At 43.5% G+C, this 24260-nt stretch overlaps 1 protein-coding gene across 1 annotated transcript in view; it reads left to right on the top strand.

Annotated features, from left to right (window-relative positions):
* The window catches only part of LOC126272283 (uncharacterized), a 309339-nt gene that overhangs the window by 269986 nt on the left and 15093 nt on the right, over nucleotides 1-24260 (top strand). The window contains exons 2-4 of the mRNA XM_049975041.1: nucleotides 8688-8977; nucleotides 16790-16988; nucleotides 23535-23681. Coding sequence (XP_049830998.1) covers nucleotides 8695-8977; nucleotides 16790-16988; nucleotides 23535-23681 — 629 coding nt within the window. The 5' untranslated portion in view covers nucleotides 8688-8694. The remainder of the gene's footprint in view (nucleotides 1-8687; nucleotides 8978-16789; nucleotides 16989-23534; nucleotides 23682-24260) is intronic.

Below are 24260 nucleotides of genomic sequence, written 5' to 3'. Positions count from 1 at the left end.
TAGCTTTTTCAAGCATTTTGGATAAAGCTGTTAGAAGTGAGATTGGGCAGTAGTTGTTAGCAGACACCTATCCCCTTTTTTATACAATGGTTTAACAATGATGTATACCAGTCTATCTGGAAAAATGTCCTGTTTCAGTGAGCTACTATGTATGTGGCTGGGAATCCTACTTACTCGTTGGGAACAAGCTATTAGTACTCTGTCGGAAATGCCATCAATTCCATGTGAGCTTTTACTTTTGAATGAATTTATTATTTTCCTAATTTCATTGGGAGAGGTGGGTTGAATTTCAGTTTTATCAAATTGCATGTTTTCTACTCCTGACTTCTTGTTAATGAACTTTTCATTGAGCTTGATAGAAATACAGTCTTCCTGTGCTCTCGGTTGCCTTGTTTCTCTTTTAACAATATTCCAAATTGTCTAAAATTTATTATCAGATATGCTAATCTCAGACATAATGCACATACTTCTGGACTTTTAATTACTTTTCTTAATACAGTGCAGTAGTTTTTACAATTTTCATTGCTTTGTGATCATTACTACTCTTAGCTATAAGATACATTTCCCTTTTCTGTTTGCAATATATTTTTATCCCATTAGTAAGACGTGGCTTTTTTCATGGTTTCTTACAAATACATTTCACTGTTTCCTTATGGAAACTGTTTTCAAATATACCTGCGAAGGTATCATGAAATAGGCTAAATTTTAAATTAGCATCAGGTTCCCCATGCACCTCATCCCAATCTAACTGTTGCAAGCTTTCACTAAATTTTCGATTATTAAATCGTTAATTTAATATATTATTTTAGAGAACTGTTTTGCATTACTGTATGGATCTATATCATATACTGCAACTGGCTGTGCATCATGATTAGGACAGACCATTCTTAACAAGAAAAGTTTTTATTTGATTAAATTTATCGTGGTCTGTGAAAATATTATCTATCAATGTGCTGCTTTCCTATACCACCGAGTAGGAAAAACAATAACTGACGTCAAATTGATAGAACGAACTAATAATACTTCAGGGTCAAGCTTTCTATCGGACTCTTACAGAAAATCTACATTGAAATCCCTAAGAACAACAATCTGCTTTCCTGTATTTGACAGACAGCACAACAAAGAATCCAAGTTTTTCAAAAATAGTTGAAAATTTCCCACTGGGGATGTATACACAGCTACAATTATAAAAGTGCTATTTTTTTAGTTTAAGCTCACATGCACATGTTTCTATATGTTTTTCTATGCAAAAATTTTTAGTTTCCAAATTTTTCACACTCTGACAGATTTAAAAATATATGGCAACTCCTCCTCTCTCCATTGTGTCTCGACTTACATGTGCTGAATGGTTATATCCACCTACATTTACCATTTCGATACCTGTGACTATATGATCCTCTTTGACTGTCTGGATTTCCATTTAATGTTCATCTGGCTACTTCTAATATTTATCCGTGTTATGAATCCCGTCCAAGTCAGTGTGGCTGATTTTCCAGTTCTTCTAATACAGTGTACAAATCATGATTACACTTCCTTTTCCATCTTACACTTTCACAAACTCAGCACTAGACTTATGTTTTATGAATTGTTGGTATGGTAATATGACTTATGAGGCTTGAATAAAATAGTTTAATAATGCAAAATAAGCTCTATTTGCTGCTGTTAGCCTCTGTTTAATAAAAGGTTTCAGTTGAGAGAGTGACTATCGATCCGAGATACTGAAACTACACAATTGTCTCTAAAGTATAATTGACCGAAGTTATTGAGGTGGAGTGTTCTCTTTACGTGGTTTTACGTGTATTTGATGTTTTGTTATTTAATATTCGATCCCATATTCCTACTGGTCTATTTAAGTGGGATGAATTTCACCTCTGTTGCCCTCGGAGTTCTTACGACTATATCCAAGTCATGGTCACAAGCGAGCGTTTGTACCGTTACCTGGAAGATAGTTCTCTTCAAAAAGTTTCTTTCTTAAAAATTGAATTTACATTATGTCTTGTCTTCGTACATCCTGTGAGGTGTTGGCTGAGCTGTTTAGCACATCCCTAAGATACTAAAAGTTCGAAACCTAGTGATTTGCACAGAAGGGAAGCTCTCCATAAGATCACGCAAATTTAAGAAAGAAAATAATGTCACGCGCCGGAAACACCTTATTGAAGGAAAATTGACAGGGGTCGCCGAATTAAGCACGAAAATGCCAGTTTTCTGGCTAAAATACGATCAATAAAACTCAGGGGGTACCACACTGCGAAAATCCTGACTAAGGGTCGACAGATTCCTATGTGAGGTGCTGATGAGCTGCTTAGCATACCCCTAAGATGCTGTAAGTCCAGTCACCGGTGACCTACAGAGAAAGCAAGCTCCCCATAAGACCATGCTGATTTAAGAAGGAAAATAATGACACGCAATGGAAACGTCTTTTTGGCGGAAACCTGATACGACGGCCCCGTCTATGGATATATTGATGAAGGGCTCAATTGTCTACAACAGAAACAAGTGGTCACTACAGCAATTTGGTTTATTACCATAAAGCATCAGCATATAACCACTCACAGAGATATGTATGTGAACATTTAATAAATGGATAAGGGAGTGTGATTATGAAGTCTAACCTTCGCATGGGTGGGAGAACACAAGAAAAGCATGATTGTGAAACTAAGTTCCGGATATCCCTTTTGACCGTCAAAAGTGTTAGTGGTTAAAGAAAGAACCCGAAAAAATAAGTACGAACACCAGTAGAAACGCCAAAGAGCATGATGGAAGCAAGTAGCTGGCTGTGAAAGTTAAAACTGTGCAGTTAGCTCCTGATGAAAGTTGACTAGCATCGCACCCCCGTCGACTCGGTGACTGCATCGACGGTTCGTTCTCGCCGCCGGCATACAGCATGAATGTGGAAGGCGGCAGCAGTAATGGTTGAAAATTCTAAGTCCAACTCACACTCAGTACTAGTCCTTCAATGGAGACATCCTTCTGTGAGACAGTAAGTCTTGTGTCATCGGACGTCTGGCAGCAAGTGTTCACTCTTCTGTCTGCGAGAAACAAGTTTCCTATTACTTACCCCCTGGACGTTTCTGCCAAGAAAGGAATCTCGCCAGCCAATTGCATCAGGCCTTGCAAAGTACGTCCAATAATAATTTTGTAAATAAGTTAAACAAAATTCTACTCTCCGCGAATTTTGTCACTGTTGACCAATGATAGCCTGGCATGGGAAGGAAGGCATAAAATCTTTCCCACTCCATAGCAGGTTTCTAACTGTCGAGCGGTATACATTTAGGTACATGAGGGAAAGAACACATTATACAGAGATAATTATTGCGAGTCAATCAGAGAGACCGTTGCAAAAATTTTAAACTAAAATTCTTCCGTGGCAAGATCGCAGAGTAACAATGGGTCCCCCTCACCCATTCTGGTGTCTGCACCAGCATACACACTTTAACTTTCCAAAAAGATCTCTTTAGGCATCATACAATAGAGTTTCATGACAGATAGGCCAGCTCTTGTGCCGTCCAGAGTGCAGAGATAAGCAGAAGTGTTTTCTGTGTCCCTACTTGCGCTGAAACACAACTTTCATCTTTGAACATCTTTCTAGATGCCCACCCCACCCCCCACCCCCTCCCCCCAACCCCAGGACCTCTCAAGTAAACTTTTATGTCGCCCGAGCCAGCTAGGAAGCTTTTAAGGTTGCAGAAAATATCTGCCCCATCACCGTAACAAAAGGCAAAGAACAGGAGAAGTACTTATCTGGGCAGTCAATGGTAGTATTGAATATTGTCTGCAGTTGCCCGCATCTCGTGATCGTGCGGTAGCGTTCTCGCTTCCCGCGCCGGGGGTCCCGGGTTCGATTCCCGGCGGGGTCAGGGATTTTCTCTGCCTCGTTATGGCTGGGTGTTATGTGTTGTCCTTAGGTTAGTTAGGTTTAAGTAGTTTTAAGTCCCATAGTACTCAAAACCATTTGAACCATTTTTGTCTGCAGTTATGATGTATTATAAAAGGATTGACTACATTGATCTTGAGGATGTGCATATAACAATATGAAATACGTTGCGTGACACTTTCAGAGAAGTTGCCAGGTAAAATCCCTTCACCAGTATCATGAATGTCAAAAACATTGTACACTCAGTAATATTGCACAATTGGCGAACATTACCTTGAAGAACCCCGTTCCTCATACTTACGTGCTCTGTAACTCCAAAAGTGGCATATGTGTATAGAAAGTGTTACTCTAGAGCAGTGGTTCATAAACCTGGGGGTAATTTCATTTAACTCTGAGGAAAATGAAATTTCCTGAGGGGTAAAAGAAAAAAACTATTCGACTGTATTTCGTCACCATAACAAATTAGTTTTAAAATTACAGAACTGTTATCACTGTTACGTCAGACTGTAATATTGATTACGTAAGTTACAATTAACAACGTTCTTCTCAAGTGCCAGTGTCAACACATGACACAATGTGGTGGAGGTTACAGCTTTTGAAAGAGTACGTATGTAAATAAAATCTTCATCATAAAGTCCTCTTATACTTGCACTTTCTTCCATAGATGTATGAGAGGAAATTTGCGATGTATGCTTTTAAGAATGTCATGAAAGTTACTTCTTTCAGCTGTAATCAGTTTCTGAAATGTACCAGAAGTTGCTTCATTATTCACATCACAACACATAAAGGAGCTAATTGATAATACAACGCAACGGTAAATATGTAATGGTTCCTACACTACTGTAGGGCTTGCTTATTAATAGCGGGTGGCCAGACACATAAGACTGGCAGCCTCAAGTCTTCCACTGTGTGCCAGTTCAGGAGTAAGGAGTCCAGGTGTCAAGTGATTTACGAACAGCTTGTCTAGTTCATGCATTTTAACTTGACTGTATATGGGGGTCCAGCGTGTGGGTGAAACAAGTGTCACAGAAGAGGCTTGTTTTGTAACAAGTGCCTACCATAAGAGTAGACAGTTCTGAGATGGAACTGCAGGTGTCATTTGTGATGCATTGAGAATTGCTTCAGCATTCTATAAAAAAAATGTTAGACATGAGCAGTACCAACTGTCTCACTGATTCATTAAGAAAATGCCGATAAAAAGAAAATATCGTTTGATCACCTGAGATATAAACAATAATAAGAGACACGTTGGTTCTTTTGAGAAATTGCACAGTTAAGTTTCAATAAAATCTCATAAATAAGATATTTGAAGTAAATGCAATATGATTCTTTCATTCAGATAAGTCAGTGCATTCACATATATTAAAGTAACAACATATTTTTAAACTGGCAAACCCTACCCAAACTGTTATTCTCAAAAATTCATCAACCGTACTTAACACTGCTTGCAAACATAACGCACTTAATGTAGTTTAGCACTGGCTTACCACTGTTCACTTGCTAGCCAAATTAACGAAATATTACTGTGAAACTTCTCAAGCATACAAATTTAAAAGGCGCAACTTGATCCGGTTTTTTAGAACAAGGTTTGCATTGACTGTTTTTGCAATGATAAAAGTATAACAATCTCAAAATTAATGTTTGATTCAGCATAATATAAAATTAATTTTAGCATGCACCTTACTACAGAGTGTAAACAATGTTAAGGAAAGCCGGTAAGATTTCTACCACGATCATGTCACGTGAATACACGCAAAATATGGTAAGGGACACAATTTAACGTTGTCGACTTGCTTAAACAAATGTTATACATTTACGTGGTTAGAAACAAATTTTGAAGCGCACTTGCGTTCAGGATCTTTATCTGAGTCGTAGCCATCCGCATCATCCTCAGATTCCATCAAATCGTCCCCGAAAAGCGTTTTCCTGGTACGAACACCGGAAGCGCTGCTGCTACTGGCAGCCATGTTTTTGGCACTTATCACTGTTTACGTGCACACTTCCTGACAAAGTTGCAATTCGCTAGGATGTGAAACTAGGTAGAACCAGCATTTCTCCGTTTATCCTGGAGCTGTCAACTAACATGAATAAACAAAATTGTTAACATCGTCAGCTTGGGGATGCGCTATCTGCTGCAAGCTTTTTGTTTATGTTAGGGATTGAAAACCCATGAAGTGAAGATCACCCTTGAAATCTTCTTTTTTGGGACTGATTACTAGTTTTGGCTAACAATCTAGCCATCTTCTGATCATAAAACATTCTTGATTAGTGTTGATGGCATTACAGGTTCCCAGGCCGGGAAACGAATCCGGGTCTCGTGCTTACCAGGCTGCAGTGTTACTCACTAAGCCACCTTCGGACAACCGCACGGATTGCCCTGGCACGCATCCCTCCTCGATCCGAATTCTCACAGCCTCCCCAGTCTAGTATAAACACAAAATCATATCTGTATGAGAAAAGTAAAGTCTCTGTCACTGCACCTGGGTTTCAGGCTGGATCCTCCATTTACTTTCGATGCTCAGATGCTACTGCAGAACATGGAGAGCCTTAGTAATTTTGTTCGTGTGTAAGGGGAAATTTACAGTAGAATGGCGTACAGTGAGAATTTTGATCGAGGAACGAGGCTTGCCACGGTAATCCGCGCAGGTCAATGGCCTGCTGTGCCAAGGTGGCTTAGTGGTTAACACACATTCCTGCTACACAGGAGATCCACGTTTGATCCCCGGCGTTGGTACAAATTTTCACTCACCGCTTCAGTCTATACACATAAAATCATATCTCTATTAGAGCAGTAAAGTCTCTGAAGTTGTGACATTTCAGTCGTTCAAATCTTTCTTAAAATGACGACATCCACACACGACATGATTAATAATAGCTTTTCATTGTTCGTGGAAAGTGGAATTGAACGATTGTCACGAACGCTGTCCTTCATCATGTGGGTTTTGTCATTTTAAGAAAGATTTAACGATGTGTAAGGCTGTAATGGCACCAATGCTAATCAAGAATGTCTTACGAGCAGTGGATGGCTAAATTGTTAGCCGAAACTAGTAATCAACACAAACACAGAAGATTTCATGTAGGATCTTGACTTCATGGTATTTCAATCCCTACACATAAAAAAGTTGTAGAATTTTGGAACACGTATTATGTTCGAATATAATGACTTTTCTGGAGACAAGAAATCTACTCTGTAGGAATCAGCATGGGTTTCGAAAAAGACGGTCGTGTGAAACCCAGCTCGCGCTATTCGTCCACGAGACTCAGAGGGCCATAGACACGGGTTCACAGGTAGATGCCGTGTTTCTTGACTTCCGCAAGGCGTTTGACACAGTTCCCCACAGTCGTTTAATGAACAAAGTAAGAGCATACAGACTATCAGAGCAATTGTGTGATTGGATTGAGGAGTTCCTAGATAACAGAACGCAGCATGTCATTCTCAATGGAGAGAAGTCTTCCGAAGTAAGAGTGATTTCAGGTGTGCCGCAGGGTAGTGTCGTAGGACAATTGCTATTCACAATATACATAAATGACCTTGTGGATGACATCGGAAGTTCACTGAGGCTTTTTGCAGATGATTCTGTGGCGTATCGAGAGGTTGCAATAATGAAAAATTGTACTGAATTGCAGGAGGATCTGCAGGGAATTGACGCATGGTGCAGGGAATGGCAATTGAATCTCAATGTAGACAAGTTTAATGTGCTGCGAATACATAGAAAGATGGATCCCTTATCATTTAACTACAAAATAGCTGGTCAGCAACTGGAAGCAGTTAATTCCATAAATTATCTGGGAGTACGCATTAGGAGTGATTTAAAATGGAATGATCATATAAAGTTGATCGTCGGTAAAGCAGATGCCAGACTGAGATTCATTGGAAGAATCCTAAGGAAATGCAATCCGAAAACAAAGGAAGTAGGTTACAGTACGCTTGTTCGCCCACTGCTTGAATACTGCTCGGCAGTGTGGGATCCGTAGCAGATAGGGTTCATAGAAGAGATAGAGAAGATCCAACGGAGAGCAGCGCGCTTCGTTACAGGATCATTTCGTAATCGCGAAAGCGTTAGACGGAGAGGATAGATAAACTCCAGTGGAAGACTCTCCAAGAGAGACGCTCAGTATCTCGGTACGGGCTTTTGTTGAAGTTTCAAGAATATACCTTCACCGAGGAGTCAAGCAGTATATTGCTCCCTCCTACGTATATATCGCGAAGAGACCACGATGATAAAATCAGAGAGATTAGAGCCCACATGGAGGCATACCGACAATCCTTCTAATGGGAATGCGTGCCGGTCCCTGGCACGAATCCGCCAGGTGGATTAGTGTCGAGGTCCAATGTGCCGGACAGTGTTTGGTTTTTAAGGTGGTTTTCCATCTGCCTCGGCGAATGCGGGCTGGTTCCCGTTATTCCGCGTCAGTTACACTTTGTCGGCGATTGCTGCGCAGACACTTTCTCACGTACGCGTACACCATAATTACTCTACCATGCAAACATTAGGGTTACACTCGTCTGGTGTGAGACTTACCAGAGGGTCCACTGGGGGCCGAACCGCACAATAACCCTGGCCTCCGTGTGGGGCGGCGGTGGGGTGAGTGGACTGCTGTAGCCTGTTGTGGATTTGTGAACCACTGAGGGCTATGGCGGGGACGAAGCCTCTCCGTCGTTTCTAGGTCCCAAATCCATACAATACAATACAATACAGTGGTAAGGAGAGGAGGAGGGGTAGTAGCTGATAACTGATTGTCCTCAGGGGTAACAGCCTCAGAGAGGTTGGGAGCTAGTGCTCTCTAGCGGGGCCGTTGCTGGGTGTTGCAGGTGGGCCATGTCCGCGCGCAGCGCCCCGTCGCTGCCGCTTCTCGTGCTGGTGGTGGGGAGCGCGCTGTGGCAGGCGGTACCCTGCCACGCCTCCTCCGGGACCCCAGACAGCCCGCGACCGTCGCGGACGCTGTCCCGCCAGAAGAGGCTCCTCTGGGTCACCAACGACGGCCGCCTAGCCCTGCCGCCGGGCACCTCGCTCGTCATCACGCCGTCGCTGTCGCTTCCCTTCGTGCGGTACCCCCCGGACGGGTTCCTCTCCAACATGTCCATCAGCTTGCCTTTCACCAGTAAGTTGCACTGCATTCATAACCTTATGGTAATAAAGTATGTGGCTTGTGTGAGAAGAACCTGATAGGTTGCCTCTGTTTGTTGTTGTTGCGATCTTCAGTTCAAGAGGGTGCAGCTTTGCACGCTTGTCTACCACGAGTAAAGCCGTCAGTACAAGGGACGAGACAGCTAATGCTGACGTAGCGCTCTACTAGTTTTGTGACGTCACTTCCTACTATTCCTCGCTGAGAAGCCGTTTCATCAAGTGAAACAAAATAAGAGCTTCGATATTGTCGCTGACAGCGGTGCCCGTGCGGTTCTAGGCGCTTCAGTCTGGAACCGTGAAACTGCTACGGTCGCAGGTTCGAATCCTGCCTCGGGCATGGATGTGAGTAATGTCCTTAGGTTAGTTAGGTTTAAGTAGTTCTAGGGGGCTGATGACCTTCGATCCCGTAGTGCTCAGAGCCATTTGAACCAATTTTTTTTTCGATATTGTCGCAGCGTGTCACATAAAGTAGAGCAAATGTTAAGCAAGATCGATCCCTACGTCAAAGCAGAAAGCTTCACCCCTCAGAAAGCAAGACCCCGATTTGTACTTGTGTTCAGTCAAACCCAATGTTCGGTGGATTTTACACTGAAGTGACACATAAACAGATGGCTGTAGAGGTATAAAAGAGCAGTGCATTGGCAGAGCTGTAATTTCTACTCAGGTGACTCATGTGAATGACCCGAGAGGTGATTATGGACGCACAGCGGGAATTAACAGACTCTGAACGCGGAGTGATCGCCGGAGCTAGATGCGTGGAACATTCCATTTTAGAGATTGTAAGAGAATCCAATATTTAGTGACCCACAGTGTCAAGTGTGTGCTGAGAATACATATTTACCTGTCACCAAGGACAATGTAGTGGCCGACGCCCTTCACGTAAAGACCGACAGCAGCGGCGTTTGCATAGAGTTGTCAGGGTTAACAGACAGGCAACACCGCGTGAAATAACCGCAGATATCAATATGGGACGCGCGACGAGTGTTTCCGTCAGGACAGTGCGGCGAAATTTAGCGTTAATGGTGTACGGGAGCAGATGATCTACGTGAGTGCATACAATCGCCAGTAGCATCTCTCCTGGGCTCTCAACCATTTCGATTGGACCCCAAACGACTGTAAAACCGTGGGCTGGTCAGATGAGTCCCGATTTCAGTTGGTAAGAGCTGATGGTAGGGTTAGAATGTGGCGCAGACCCCACGAAGTGATGGACCCATGTTGTCAACAAGGTACTGGTGATGTCTCCATAATGAAGTGCGCTGTGTTTAGATGGAATGGACTGGTTTCTCTGTTCCAGATGAACCGATCATTGAGTGATAATGGTTATATTCGCCTGCTTGAGACCATTTGGCGCTATGCATGGTCTTTAGGTTCCCAAACTACACTATGTGATCAAAAGTATCCGCATACCTGGCTGAAAATAAATTACAAGTTTGTGGCTCCCTCCATCGGTAATGCTGGAGTTTAACATGGTGTTGGCCCACCCTTAGCCTTGATGACAGCTTCCACTCCCGCAGGCATAAATTCAATCAGTTCCTGGAAGTTTTCTTGGGGAATGACAGCCCATTCTTCAAGGAGTGCTGCGCTGAGAAGAGGTATCGATGTCGGTCGGTGAGGCCTGGCACGAAGTCGGGATTCAAAAACATCCCACATGTATTCTATAGGATTCAGCTCGGGACTCTGTGCAGGCCAGTCCATTACCAGGATGTTATTGTCGTTTAACCATTCGGCCACAGGCCGTGCATTATGAATAGGTGCTCGATCGTGTTGAAAGATGCAGTCGCCATCCCCAAATTGCTCTTCAACAGTGGGAGGCAAGAAAGTGCTTAAAACATCAATGTAGGCCTTGTGCTGTGATAGTGGCACGCAAAGCAACAAGGTATGATGGCCCCCGGAATGAAAAACATGACCACATCATAATACCATCGCCTCCGAATTTTACTGTTGGCACTATACACGCTGGCAGATGACGTTCACCGGGCATTCGACATACCCACACCCTGCCATCGGTTGGCCACACTGTGTACTGTGATACGTCATTCCATACAACGTTTTTCAACTGTTCAATCGTCCAATATTTACGCTCCTTACACCAAGCGAGGCGTCGTTTGGCTTATGAGCAACCGCTTGACCACGAAATCCAAGTTTTCTCACCTCGCGCGTAATTGTCATAGTACTTGGAACCTGATGCAGTTTAGAATTCCTGTGTGATGGTCTGTATAGATGTCTGCCTATTACACATTACGACCCTGTTCAACTGTCGGCGGTTTCTGTCACTCAACAGACGAGGTCGGCCTGTACGCTTTTGCGCTGTACGTGTTCCTTCACGTTTCCACTGCAGTATATCATCGGAAACAGTGGACCTAGGGATGTTTAGAGTGTGGAAATCTCGCGTACAGACGTATTACCCAAGTGACACCCACTCACTCGACCATGTTCGAAGTCCGTGAGTTCCGCGGAGCGCCCCATTCTGCTCTCTTAAGATGTCTAATGACTACTGAGGTCGCTGATATGGAGTACCTGGCAGTAGGATGGCATCACAATGCACCGAATATGAAAAACTTATGTTTCGGGTGATGTCCGGTTGGGCAAATCGAACAAATGATTTGGCCACACAGATCACCTGACATGAATCCCATCGAACATTTATGGGTCATAATCGAGAGGTCAGTTCGTGCACAACATCCTACACCAGCAACACTTTCGCAAATATGGAGGGCATAGAGACAGCATAGCTCAGTATTTCTACTGGAGACTTCCAATGACTTGCTGAGTCCATGCCACGTCGAGTTTCTGCACTATGCCATGCTGTAGCCTTTTATAAGCACCAGCACATTAAATGCCTAGAGAAAGAATTGTTATGGTACGGTCTGTTGCAATAAAACAACGGAAAATATCATATTAGTGGTGAAAGAATACTCACATGTAGTTGCTATCGCGTTATAACCCGGATTTATCAAGATAAACCATTTTAAGGCGCCAGCGCGTTAAAGATTCATGAAGAATGTGTCGTTCTTGTTAGAATTTATTATAATAAAATTACATTGATCACGTTTCGGCAACTAAAGCGTACAGAAAGCTATACTATAAAACATAAAATCGCTCACAAAGAAGCTACAGGAAAAAAACCATACTGGGTAGAGGCACCAAGTTACGGAACCAGGGTTAGGTTGGTATAGGGTTTGAGACCAGTTCTATCTTTTTTCGCGACTTCTAAAAGGTTGTGAGATTTTCCTACGAAATTAATAAAAATAAATCTGTAATACTTGATGTTATGTAAGTATACGTGCGTTCTCTTTCACGAGTGAGTTTGTTTGATTTGGTGAACTTTAACAAGCTGATATCTTTACTGACTGGACGTGTATCTTCCGTTTTTGTCTTATTACATGTTCCCTGATATTGGCGTTTTTATTCATACATACTACAGACAGAATAGCATAATTAGCCTATGGACGACAGAGGAAATGTGCGTTATAAAAGAGGTAACGTAGGAATTTTACGCCCGTAAAGCAGACAACTGGCGCTGAGGAGCGCTAAGTACTCAAAATCACTTTAACTACAGTGTCCCATGTGCCGACAGTGCTGCGTGTCGTGGCGTTGGATGTTCTGTATACGTCCAGGTCAATGTTAGCTGCCTCGCGTTGTGTGCCAACGGCTCAAGCCTCTTCGTCTGCAAACAACTACTGCAACCTATATCTCTTTGAAGCTGCTTAACTTATTCATCTGTTGGTCTCCATCTACAATTTTTATCCCTCACGCAACCATCCATCACCAAATTGGTGCCACAGAATGCGTCTTATCAACAGATCCCTTCTTTTACTCAAGTTAAGGTATAAATTTCTTTTACCCAAGTTAAGGTATAAATTTCTTTTTTGCCAAATTCGAAACAATAGCCCCTCATTAATTACTGTATCTACCAATTTAACTTTCGGCGTTCTTGTGTAGATGAGGGTTGATATAGTCACTATGAAGGTGACATCAATCCAATGCTGTGAAATTCTGTAAATACCGCAAGAGTCTCTGATCGCAGATATTTGTTTATTCCATTAATGGTTGCAATCATTATATTATCATCAAAATGATGTGTCAAGAAAATGTACATATTTATGAAAAAAAATTACGTTATTGTAGGATATCAACTATTATAAAAATGTAAAAAATGATACATTTGACTTTGTATCACGCCGTTGCATGTTGTTGTTACAATAGAGTGAACAGTTGTGTTCTAACTGTAGATGTGTGCTAAAGACAGTTGTCAGAGCTGATTTTTCCAATTTTTAATGTCAGTGAGAGATCCACCAATGGTAGTCTGACATTTACGGAAAGCCTATAACGACAGAATGGGTTACTCATAAAGATTCATGTCACCCACGTAAGTACAAAACTGCTGTTTTTCGAGCTACGCTGAATCGTATGAACGAAATCCTCTTTTCAAAAATGGTCCAAAGTAAAAGAATAAGCATTTATACAATACGTTGATTATCAAAATGGATTTGAAGAAGAGTTTATTAATGCTGTCAATAAGAGTATATTAAAAAAGAAAAAAAGATGTTGTCTCATAGATGGGATCTAGATGGGACGGTATAACGCTTCAACCAACTGGTCGGAGCAATGAAGCGGTTTTTTTTAGTAGACTACCATATCTGGGTTCCATCGCGGATAAAATTGGACGTTGTATGAGATCCAAAAATACTGTCCCAGCGTATTTCATTTCTTCTAACCTGGCTGAAAAAACTTAAGACATAGAGCGTGTGTTACAAAAGTAACACAGGGAGTGTTTAGTATATCAAATGCAATGACTGCCCCAAAAAATGGACATGCTAAACTGTTAGGTCTTTCGGTAAAAAGGTTCCAGGAACATCTTCATTTAAAAAGTACGAAATCAGCATTAACGTCGCATCAATGGGAAGATTGGAATAGTACCACATGTCTTGCCGAAAATCTTGTAATCTGCATAGAAAAGAAAAAGGCCAGGTTTTGATGTATTGGAGGAAGTGGAAATTTTTAGAAACATAAAAGGTAGTGTTTAGAACACGTTGTACAGTTAGTTGTATTTAAGGCATAACAAAATTGGACAGTGTCTTGAAAGGAGGATATAAATGAACATCAACAAAAGCAAAACGAGGATAATGGAATGTAGTCGAATTAAGTCGGGTGATGCTGAGGGAATTAGATTAGGAAATGAGACACTTAAAGTAGTAAAAGAGTTTTGCTATTTGGGGAGCAAACTAACTGATTATGGTCGAAGTAGAGAGGATATAAAATGTAGACTGGCAATGGCAAGGAAACCGTTTCTGAAGAAGAGAAATTTGTTAACATCGAGTGTAGATTTAACTGTCAGGAAGTCGTTTCTGAAAGGATCTGTATGGAGTGTAGCCATGTATAGAAGTGAAACATGGACGATAAATAGTTTTGGCAAGAAGAAAATAGAAGCTTTCGAAATGTGGTGCTACAGAAGAATACTAAAGATTAGATGTGTAGGTCACATAACTAATGAGGAGGTATTGAATAGACTTCGGGGTAAGAGGAGTTTGTGGCACGACTAGAAGAAGGGATCGGTTGGCAGGACATGTTCTGAGACATCGAGGGATCACCAATTTAGTATTGGAGGGCAGCGTGAAGGGTAAAAATCGTAGAGGGAGACCAAGAGATGAATACACTAAGCAGATTCAGAAGGATGTAGGTTGCAGTAAGTACTGGGAGATGAAGAAGCTTGCACAGGATAGAGTAGCATGGAGAGCTGCATCAAAACAGTCTCAGGACTGAAGACCACAACAACAACAACAATAATTTGGCAAAATCTGATTGTTTTCATAGCTAACTGTATTGTCAGGAAGCGGCACACTGCGCCTCAGCGTCCGCGTGATAGGTACTACGAGTATTTACCTAGTATGAAGTGTTTCCTGGTGACCAGTGAAGGAAGATCATACTGTTTTAAGCTGCGCCTTCCGTGTCTGTTGTGAGATGGTAAGATAGAGGCTTGCCTAGTGTGTTCTACTGTGTACCCAGGAACTAAAACTATTTCCACCGTTAACTGCATCTGAGCTGTATCACCGAAATCTGTTTTAGCCTTCGGCACTGTTTCTTTTTCTTAGATACTTGGACATGCAAAGAACTGGACCACCTTTCCAGGTACCCTTATTTCGTCTCATTTCTTTCAATACTGACAATATTCTCTCAGCGTTAATACATTTACTATGAACGTTGGGTTCACCTAAGGTGCGATGGATTAATGCAGTAATTTTTGCGAGTACACGACTTCAAATGTGTTTCTATATACTAGCACAAATATTCAGTACATTTTATTTTATTTTCCTTTGTTGGATTTCGATTCCCCCTCCCAGAACGGGAGGGGGGGGGGAGGGGGCAGCGGCCTGGCAGCAGCATAATATGCCACTCTGCAGCCTACACGAAAGTTGAAAACAAAATTAGGAAATATCATAAAAATAAAAACAGGAGATAAAACGGTGACTGATTAAAACTGGAACAAGGCGAAAAATTGTGAAGAGAATATAAAAACAAAGGGTCGGTGATGCTGATTAAAAAACGTAGTAAATAGACAGGCACAATTAAAAAACACAGTGACAGTCTGGTTTCTGTTCGTAACAGGTAAAGAACACACCTAGCGACAGTATGGTGCCCGTTCACAACACTGGCAGGGGACACACAACACTGAACACGCACTTAAAACAGCACTATAGATGAGGCACAGAGGCAGATGGGGAGGGAGGGGAGGACCCGGACTGATCAGGGGAAAAAAGTGGGAGGAGAGGAAAGGAAAAAAGGCGGGAGCCGATGGAGGGAGAGGACACAGGAAAAGTGGGACAGGGTGGACGCGAGGAGTGGGGAAGGCAGTGGAGTGGAAAAAAAAAGGACCGAGGGGAGAGAATGGAATCAAGGAGTGGGTAGGTGGAGGAAAAACAGGATGGAAGAGGGGTAGAGGGAGCATGGGAAAAGGACAGAGGGAGGATGGGGAAGTTGAGGATCAAATTTGATAGGAGGGATAAATGGAGGGAGAGGGGACAACATGAGGGAGGGGGAGGATGGAAGTCACCTCGGGAAAGGAGTTGCAGAGTATAGAGATGGAGGAGTGGGGGGGGGGGGGTCACAATAGTGAAGGCACGGCAGCGGGCGGGTTGGAGAGGAGAGGAGCAACCAGGGGATGAGGGGAATCAAGTCGGCAGGAGGTGTAGAGGATACGAACATGTTCGAGGAAATGGAGCAGGTGGGGGAAAGGAATGAGGTCATAGAGGATCCACGTGGAGGATGGGAGGCGTTTACGAAAGGCAAGGCACAGTGCATGGCGCTTGAGGATCTGGAGGGACTTATAGAATATTGGGGGGGGGGGGGCGGAGGGTACATTTTATTATTATATTTCAGTTCATAATGTGTAAGTCGCACCTGACGATGCAGCTGTTCAAATGGTTCAAATGGCTCTGAGCACTATGGGACTTAACTTCTGAGGTCATCAGTCTCCTAGAACTTAGAACCAACCTAAGGACATCACACACATCTTTTCCCGAGGCAGGATTCGAGCCTGCAACCGTAGCGGTAGCAAGGTTCCAGACTGTAGCTCCTAGAACCGCTCGGCCACTCCGGCCGGCGATGCAGCTGTAAGCCATGAATCCAGTACTGTAGTCAACTAAAACCACGTTTTACAAGCTGTCAGCAGTATCTTCATTCATCATGACCTTCAATAGCTTTGGGTGCCCTGCATAAAAAACGTGCGGATTGTGGAAGGTAGTTTCTAGCAGGTGTAGAGTGAGTGACGGGAGTGGCGCTGTTGCAGTCGACTTCGACAAGCTGGGGCTGACGGACAACCAGAACCCGTACGGCGTGCTGCCACCGCTGCTGGCGCGTTCCATGGGCCGCATGACGGGCCAGCTGCTGGCCGACTACCTCTCACAGCTGCTCTCCAGGAGGCGCTCCGGCCGCTCCCTGCCGCCGCCCAAGGCGCCGCCCAACGCCAACTTCCACGGAGGCGAGAGGTAACTACGTGTGTTGATGCTCTACCAGGACCAAGACCAGCCTGTGCTGCTTTGAAACTTTCTAGTAGGCTAAAACGCGAAACCTTGCCTTTCGCTGAGACGTATGCAACTTGGCGCCCTTCTACATTAAAATTGCTACACTACAAAGATGACGTGCTACAGACGCGAAATTCAACCGACAGGAAGAAGATGCTGTGATATGCAGCAAATGATTAGGTTTTCAGAGCATTCACACAAGGTTGGCGTCGGTGGCGACACCTACAACGTGCTGACAGGAGGAAAGTTTCCAACCGATTTCTCATACACAAACAGCAGTTGACCGGCATTGCCTGGTGAAATGTTGTTGTGACGCGGCGTGTAAGGAGGAGAAATCCGTACCATCACGTTTCCGACTTTGATAAAGGTCGGATTGTAGCTTATCGCGATTGCGGTTTATCGTATCGCGACATTGCTGCTCGCGTTGGTCGAGATCCAATGACTGTTTTGAGGGTAATACGGAACGCCGTGTTGGATCCCAACGGCCTCGTATCACTAGCAGTCGAGATGACAGGCATCTTATCCGCATGGCTGTAACGGATCGTGCAGCCACGTCTCGATACCAGAGTCAACAGATGGGGACGTTTACAAGACAACAACCATCTGTAAGACCAGTTCGACGACGTTTGCAGCAGCATGGACTATCAGCTCGGAGACCATGGCTGCGGTTACCCTTGGCGCTGCATCACAGAGAGAAGCGCCTGCGATGGTGTACTCAACGACGAACCTGGGTGCACGAATGGCAAAAAGTCATTTTTACGGATGAATCCAGGTTCTGTTTACAGCATCACGATGGTCGCATCCGTGTTTGGTGACATCGCGGTGAACGCACATTGGAAGCGTGTATTCGTCATCGCCATACTGGTGTATCATCCGACGTGATGGTATGGGGTGCCATTTGTACACGTCTCGGTCACCTCTTGTTCGCATTGACGGCACTTTGAACAGTGGACGTTATATTTCAGATGTGTTACGACCCGTGGCTCTACCCTTCATTCGATCCCTGCGAAACCCTACAATTCAGCAGGATAATGCACGACCGTATGTTGTAGGTCCTGTACGGGCCTTCCTGGATACAGAAAATGTTAGACTCTTGCCCTGGCCAGCACATTCTCCAGATCTCTCACCAATTGAAAACGTCTGATCAGTGGTGGCCAAGCAACTGGCTCGTCACAATAGGCCAGTCACTACTTTTGATGAACTGTGGTATCGTGTTGAAGCTGCGTTGGCAACTGTACCTGTACACGCCATCCAAGCTCTGTTTGACTCAATGCCCAGGCGTATCAAGGCATTTTACGGCCACAGGTGGATGTTCTGGGTACTGATTTCTCAGGATCTATGCACCCAAACTGCGTGAAAACGTAATCACATGTCAGTACTGGTATAATACATTTGTCTAATGAATACCCGTTTATTCTGTGCATTTCTTCTTGGAGTAGCAACGTTAATGGCCAGTAGTGTATGTATGCTCTATCCTGTATCTTCTGGAACGCAGCACTGAACAACTAAATACATCAAGGTACGACTTTCACGAAGAGCTTACAGTTTGGCGTTTTTTGTGACGTATGCAAATAATTTTTAATCCAATTTACACAGAAGTTTTATTCGAAAGGTCTTTACAATGCCACAAAAGAAAGAATATAGCCGGTGTCATAATTCAGTAGCTATAAACGTTAAAAAGATCTAGAGTATGTCATATAATTTGCCACACTGACCAGCTGTAAATCAGCAAAAACTTTACCTTGGTAAAATATAAAGGACAGTCAAATGAAAACAAAGCAGATGGAAAAAAGTAAGTAAACTGTTTGTTATTTCAAAAGTAATCGCCATAACAGTTGATACATTTATCACGCTGTGAAACAAGGCGGGCAGTGCCTTCATGGAGAAATGTTTGCGGTTGCCTATGGAACTACGATTCTACCTAGGCGAGTGCTTCTTCGTCCGAAGTACGATGGTTGGAACTTTAATAGTGGCAACTATTTATTTAAAGCTCGCTCAAAATCGATACGTGTTTCAAAGTTTTACTGGCCTTCAAAGTAGTCACCAGCATTGTGTACAACCCGTTGCCAGTGATATGAATGTCGCAGGATACTCTTAGCAGTGCCAGTTGTGTTGACAGTTGGAGCGGCGCGGTCTATTGCCCGACGAATTTGTAGCAGTTCTGAAGTGAATGCCGGGAAGTGTTTCCTTCAGTTTAGAATTCGAGTTGAGCTCACGAGGGCTTAAGTCAGGCGAGTGCATTAGATGGTATAGCACTTAGCATCCCCATCAGTTAAACAAATCAGCAACAGCTAGCACTGTAAATGTTTGAGCATTGTCCTGCAAAATGATGGTCAGTTCCTGCAGAAAGTGTCATCACATCTGTCTCTAAGTTGGCCGTAGGTTGTGTTCCAAAAATGAACAGCATAGAGATAGAAGTAATGACACTTTTTTTGCAGGACCTGGCCATCATTTTGCAGGACAGTGCTCAAGCACGTACAGTGCAAGCTGTTACTGATTTGTTTGACTGATGGGGATGCTAAGTGCTATACCACCTACTGCACTCCCCTGACTTAAGCCCCCTTGAGTACAACTCGATTTCTAAACTGAAGGAAACACTTCACGACATTTGCTTCAGAACTGCTACAAATTCGTCGGGCAATAGACCGCGCCGCTCGAACTCTCAACACAACTGGCACTGCTAAGAGTATCCTACGACTTCCACATCGTTGGCAACGGGTTGTACACAATGCTGGTGACTACTTTGAAGGTCAGTAACACTTTGAAACACGTATGTATTTTGTGCGAGCTGTAATTAAATAGTTGCCATTATTAAAGTTGCAACACTCGTAAATCGACAGCGACAAATGTCTTTCTTCGGGAGACAGAAACATGGAAATCGCATGGGCATGGATCAGGACAGTATGGGAGATGCGTAACTTCTGCGGTACACTTGAAACGACCTTGGCGACATCTGGGCGGGCATTATCCTGCAACAGAACTATACCTTCCGACAACATCGCTGAGCCTTTCGACTTGTTCATCTAGACACTTACCAAGAAAGTGAAGAGCGCCACCAAGTCCAAACGTCCAGGAATGTTGACATCGGCATCAACTTGTTGCCAGATAATGTCCACCCACAAGGCGCCGAGGTTGCAGAAGTTTCGCTAGGAAGCCCTTACACATCTTTCATTCAGTCCCGTTCTCTCCTCATGTGATTTCCATATTTTTGGAGCCCTGAAGAAAGACATGCGTGGTTTGCGCTGTTCACTTGTCTGGCCAAACTCTTCGGGTTCTGGAAGGATGATGTACCCTGGGTAGGATTGTCAGAGGCTGTATTGCCGCCTGTGACTTCCTGGGAAGGTAGTGTTCTGGCCTAATGAAATGGCACGGGAGTAACGGAGTGAGGGACCTCAGGCTGTGACTCCTGTTCGTGGAGCACACCCAAATGTTTCTGCAACCGTACCTTGCTACACCTCTTTACGCTAAAAACTCAGTAACGTGGATAAGAGAAGACCGAGACGACGACCTAATGGAAGGTAGGAAGATGACATTAGAAAACATACTGGAGCTATACATATAATTGGAGGACGTAATGCACGGAAAAGAAGGACTTTATCAAACAGTTGATGTTAAATAGTTGATGACGATTTTGATGTTGTTTATCTACATACGTACTTGGCATGCACCGTGTGGTGCATGACATGGTATCTTGTACCAATAATGGTCATTTCCTATCCTGTTACACTTGTAAAACGACTATCTATATACAATCTTGTGAGCCCTAATTTCTCTAACCTGATCTTCGTGGTCCTTCCCCAGAATGTATCTTGGCGGCAGTAGAATCCTTCCACAGTCAGCTGCAAATGTCGTTTCTGTAATTTTTTTCAACAGTGTTTCGCTAAGTATACGTTGTTTTCCCTCCAATCATTCCCAGTTGAGCTCACGAAGCCTCTCCGTCAGTACACAAGTGTTCATCAAACCTTCTGGTAACAAATCTGAGTTGCTTCGACGTCTTTCAGTCCGACCTGATATGGATCCCTAACACTCGAGCATGACTCAAGAACTGGTCTCTCTAGTGTCATTTATGCGGTCTCCTTTATAGATGAGCTACACTTTCCTGAAATTTTTACAATAAACCTAAGTCAATCTTTCGCCTTTCCTACTACCGTCTTTACGTGCTCGTATCGCTTTCCATCGTTACGCCTAGACATTTTTTATCGTCGTGACTGTATCAAGCAGCACATTACTAACATTGTATTGGAAAGTTACAGATTTGTTTCTCTTACTCAAGTGTGTTAACAAACATTTTTCTACTTTTAAAGCATGCTGCCACTCGTCACAGAACATAGAAATTCTGTCCAAGGCATCCCGTATCCTCCTACTATTACTCAACAACACCACTTTGCAGTACACTACAGTGTCAACAGCTAATAGTCGCGGGTTACTGTTCACCCTGTCCGTCAGGTTATTTGTGCATACTGAGGACAAGAGCGGTCTTATCACACTTCCCTGGGCCACTCTCGACGATACTCTTGTATCCAATGAACACTCGCCATGGAGGGCAACATACTGGATTCTATTACTTAAAAAGCCTTCGAGCCAGTGACATATCTGGCAACCTATTCTGTACGCTCGGACTTTCGTTAACAGCCTGCGGTGGGGCAAGGTTTTGAACGCTGTCCGGAAATGTAGGAATATGGAATCCGCCTGTTAACCTCCATCGATGCTCCATCGTGTAAGAAAAGGGCAATCGGATTTTCGCATGAGCGTTGCTTTATACACTGAGGACCCAATGAAACTGGTACACCTGCCATTATCGGGTAGGACCCTTGCGAGCACGCAGAAGTGCCGCAACACTACGTGGCATGGACTAGACTAACGTTTGAAGTAGTGCTTAAGCGAGTTGACACCATAAATCCTGCAAGCCTGTCCATAAATCCGTAAGAGTACGAGGGTGTGGAGATCTCTTCGAATACCACGTTGCAAGACATCCCAGATATACTCAATACTGTTCATATCTGTGGAGTATGGGGGCCACCGGAAGTGTTTAAACTGAGAAGAGTGTTTTTGCAGCCACTCTGTAGCAATTCTGGGTATGTGTGGTGTCGCTTTGTCTTGCTGTATTTGCCCAAGTACGTCGGTATACACAATGGACATGAATGGATACAGGTGAAAGACAGGATGCTTACGTACGTGTCACCTGTCAGAGTCGTATCTAGACGTGTCAGGGGTCGCATATCACTCCAACTGCGCACGCCCCACACCATTACGGAGCCTCCACCAGCTTGAACAGCTCCCTGCTGACATGAAGCTGCCATGGACTTGTGAGGCTGTCTCCATACCCGTACGCGTCCATCCGCTCGATACAATTAGAAAGGAGACTCGTCCAATCAGTCAATATGTTTCCAGTCATCAACAGTCCAATCTCGGTGTTGACTGGGTCAGGCGAGGCGTAAAGGTTTGTGTCGTGCAGTCTTCAAGGGTACACGAGTGGGTCTTCGGCTCCGAAAGCCGATATCGCTGATGTTTCGTTGAATGGTTCGCACGCTGACACTTGTTGATGGTCCAGCATTGAAACCTGAAGGAATTTGCGGAAGGGTTGCACTTCTGTCACGTTCTTGCAGCATTTTGGAGATTTGATATTTTACCGGATACCTGATATTCACAGCACACTCGTGAAACGGTCGTACGGAAAAATCCTCACTTCATCGTTAACTCGGAGACGCTGTGTTCCATCACTCGTGCTACAACTATAACACCAAGTTCAAACTCACTTAAATATTGACAACCTGCCACTGTAGCAGCATTAACAGATCTAACAACTGCACCAGACACTTGTTCTCTATTCTGCTGCTTACATACCCTGTATTCGAATACTCATGTCAATCCCAGTCTCTTTGGCGCTTCAGTGTATATCGGTGCTGATTTATGGACAGAAGCTTTTCTGTCTCAAAAAAATTTATTATATTCGAACTTAAAATTTTCTCTAAAATTCGGTAGCAAACTTATGTTAAGGATATTAGTCTGTAGCTTTGTGGATCCGTTCTTTTACGCTTCTTATACACAGGAGTAACCTGCCTTTTTTCCAGTGCCTGAAACTTTGAGCTGGGCGAGAGATTCGAGATAAATGCAAGCAAATTAAGGGATCATTTGCAAACAGTGCCCTCTGTGAAACCGAAGTGGGATTCCACCCGGATCTGGCGACTTATATATTTTCAACTCCCTCAACTTGTTGTACATGACAGTCATGATATTGGTGACGAGGAGGATAATGGCTGTGCTGGTATAATTGACATATATTCTGAGACCATTGTGAGCGATTTTGGCTAAACTGAAATCTGCTTTATGATTGTGAACTACGCAAAAGCACATTTCTCACTTTAGACTTTATTTTTAATGTTCCTGACATTATTTATCCAAATTTTAATGAAGTGCCATTTACTTCAAGCGATGATAATGCTGTTTTATTTATTGTGCAGTAAGTTTTGCTGAGGGATGAGAAAGTAAGACTTTTAAAACTGTTTCCAGAGCTCTTCTTTATGCTGCTGTGGAGGATTTCCTTTCGAGTTTCGGGATGGATGGTCACGCTTGCCTTCTTAGAGCAATCTGTGAGGTCCACGGGCACTCTGTGGAACGCTTCGGCCTACTAGGAGAAATGCTGAAGCTTTTCTTCACGTAAGTAGCTATTTCTCACATATTTACCTGATTAAATACGTCATCATTTTATTTCCACTAGGAACACGTACATACTGCGAAAATAAGTTCGAGTGTGTGTGTGTGTGAATGTGTATGTGTGTGTGTGTGTGAGAGAGAGAGAGAGAGAGAGAGAGAGAGAGAGAGAGAGAGAGAGAGAGATACGTTCCGCCACGAATTCCTCTCCTATGTCAAACTCTTCATCCCAGAGTAGTAGTTTCACCTTACGCTCTTAGTTATATGCTTGAGGTATTGCCAGTCTGCTTCCTCTATAGTTTTTACCCTCTACAGCTCACTCTAGTACCATGGGAGTTATTCCCTGATGTCTTAACAGATGTCCTATCATCCTATCCCTTCTCTTTATCAGTGTTTTCCACATATTCCTTTCGTCGCCGTTTCTGCAGAGAACCTCCTCATTACTTATCAGTCCACCTAATTTTCAACACTCTTCCGTAGCACCACATCTCAAATGCTTCTATTTTCCTCTGTTTTGGTTTTCACACGTCCACGTTTCACTACTCTACAATGTCGTGCTGCAAACGTAAATTCTCAGAAATTTCT

This window comes from Schistocerca gregaria, chromosome 5 (assembly GCF_023897955.1).
Source record: "Schistocerca gregaria isolate iqSchGreg1 chromosome 5, iqSchGreg1.2, whole genome shotgun sequence".
In the NCBI taxonomy this organism is placed as follows: Eukaryota; Metazoa; Arthropoda; class Insecta; order Orthoptera; family Acrididae; genus Schistocerca; species Schistocerca gregaria.
The sequence above is the reverse complement of the archived record's forward strand: the minus strand, read 5'-3'. Positions and strand labels throughout refer to the sequence as shown.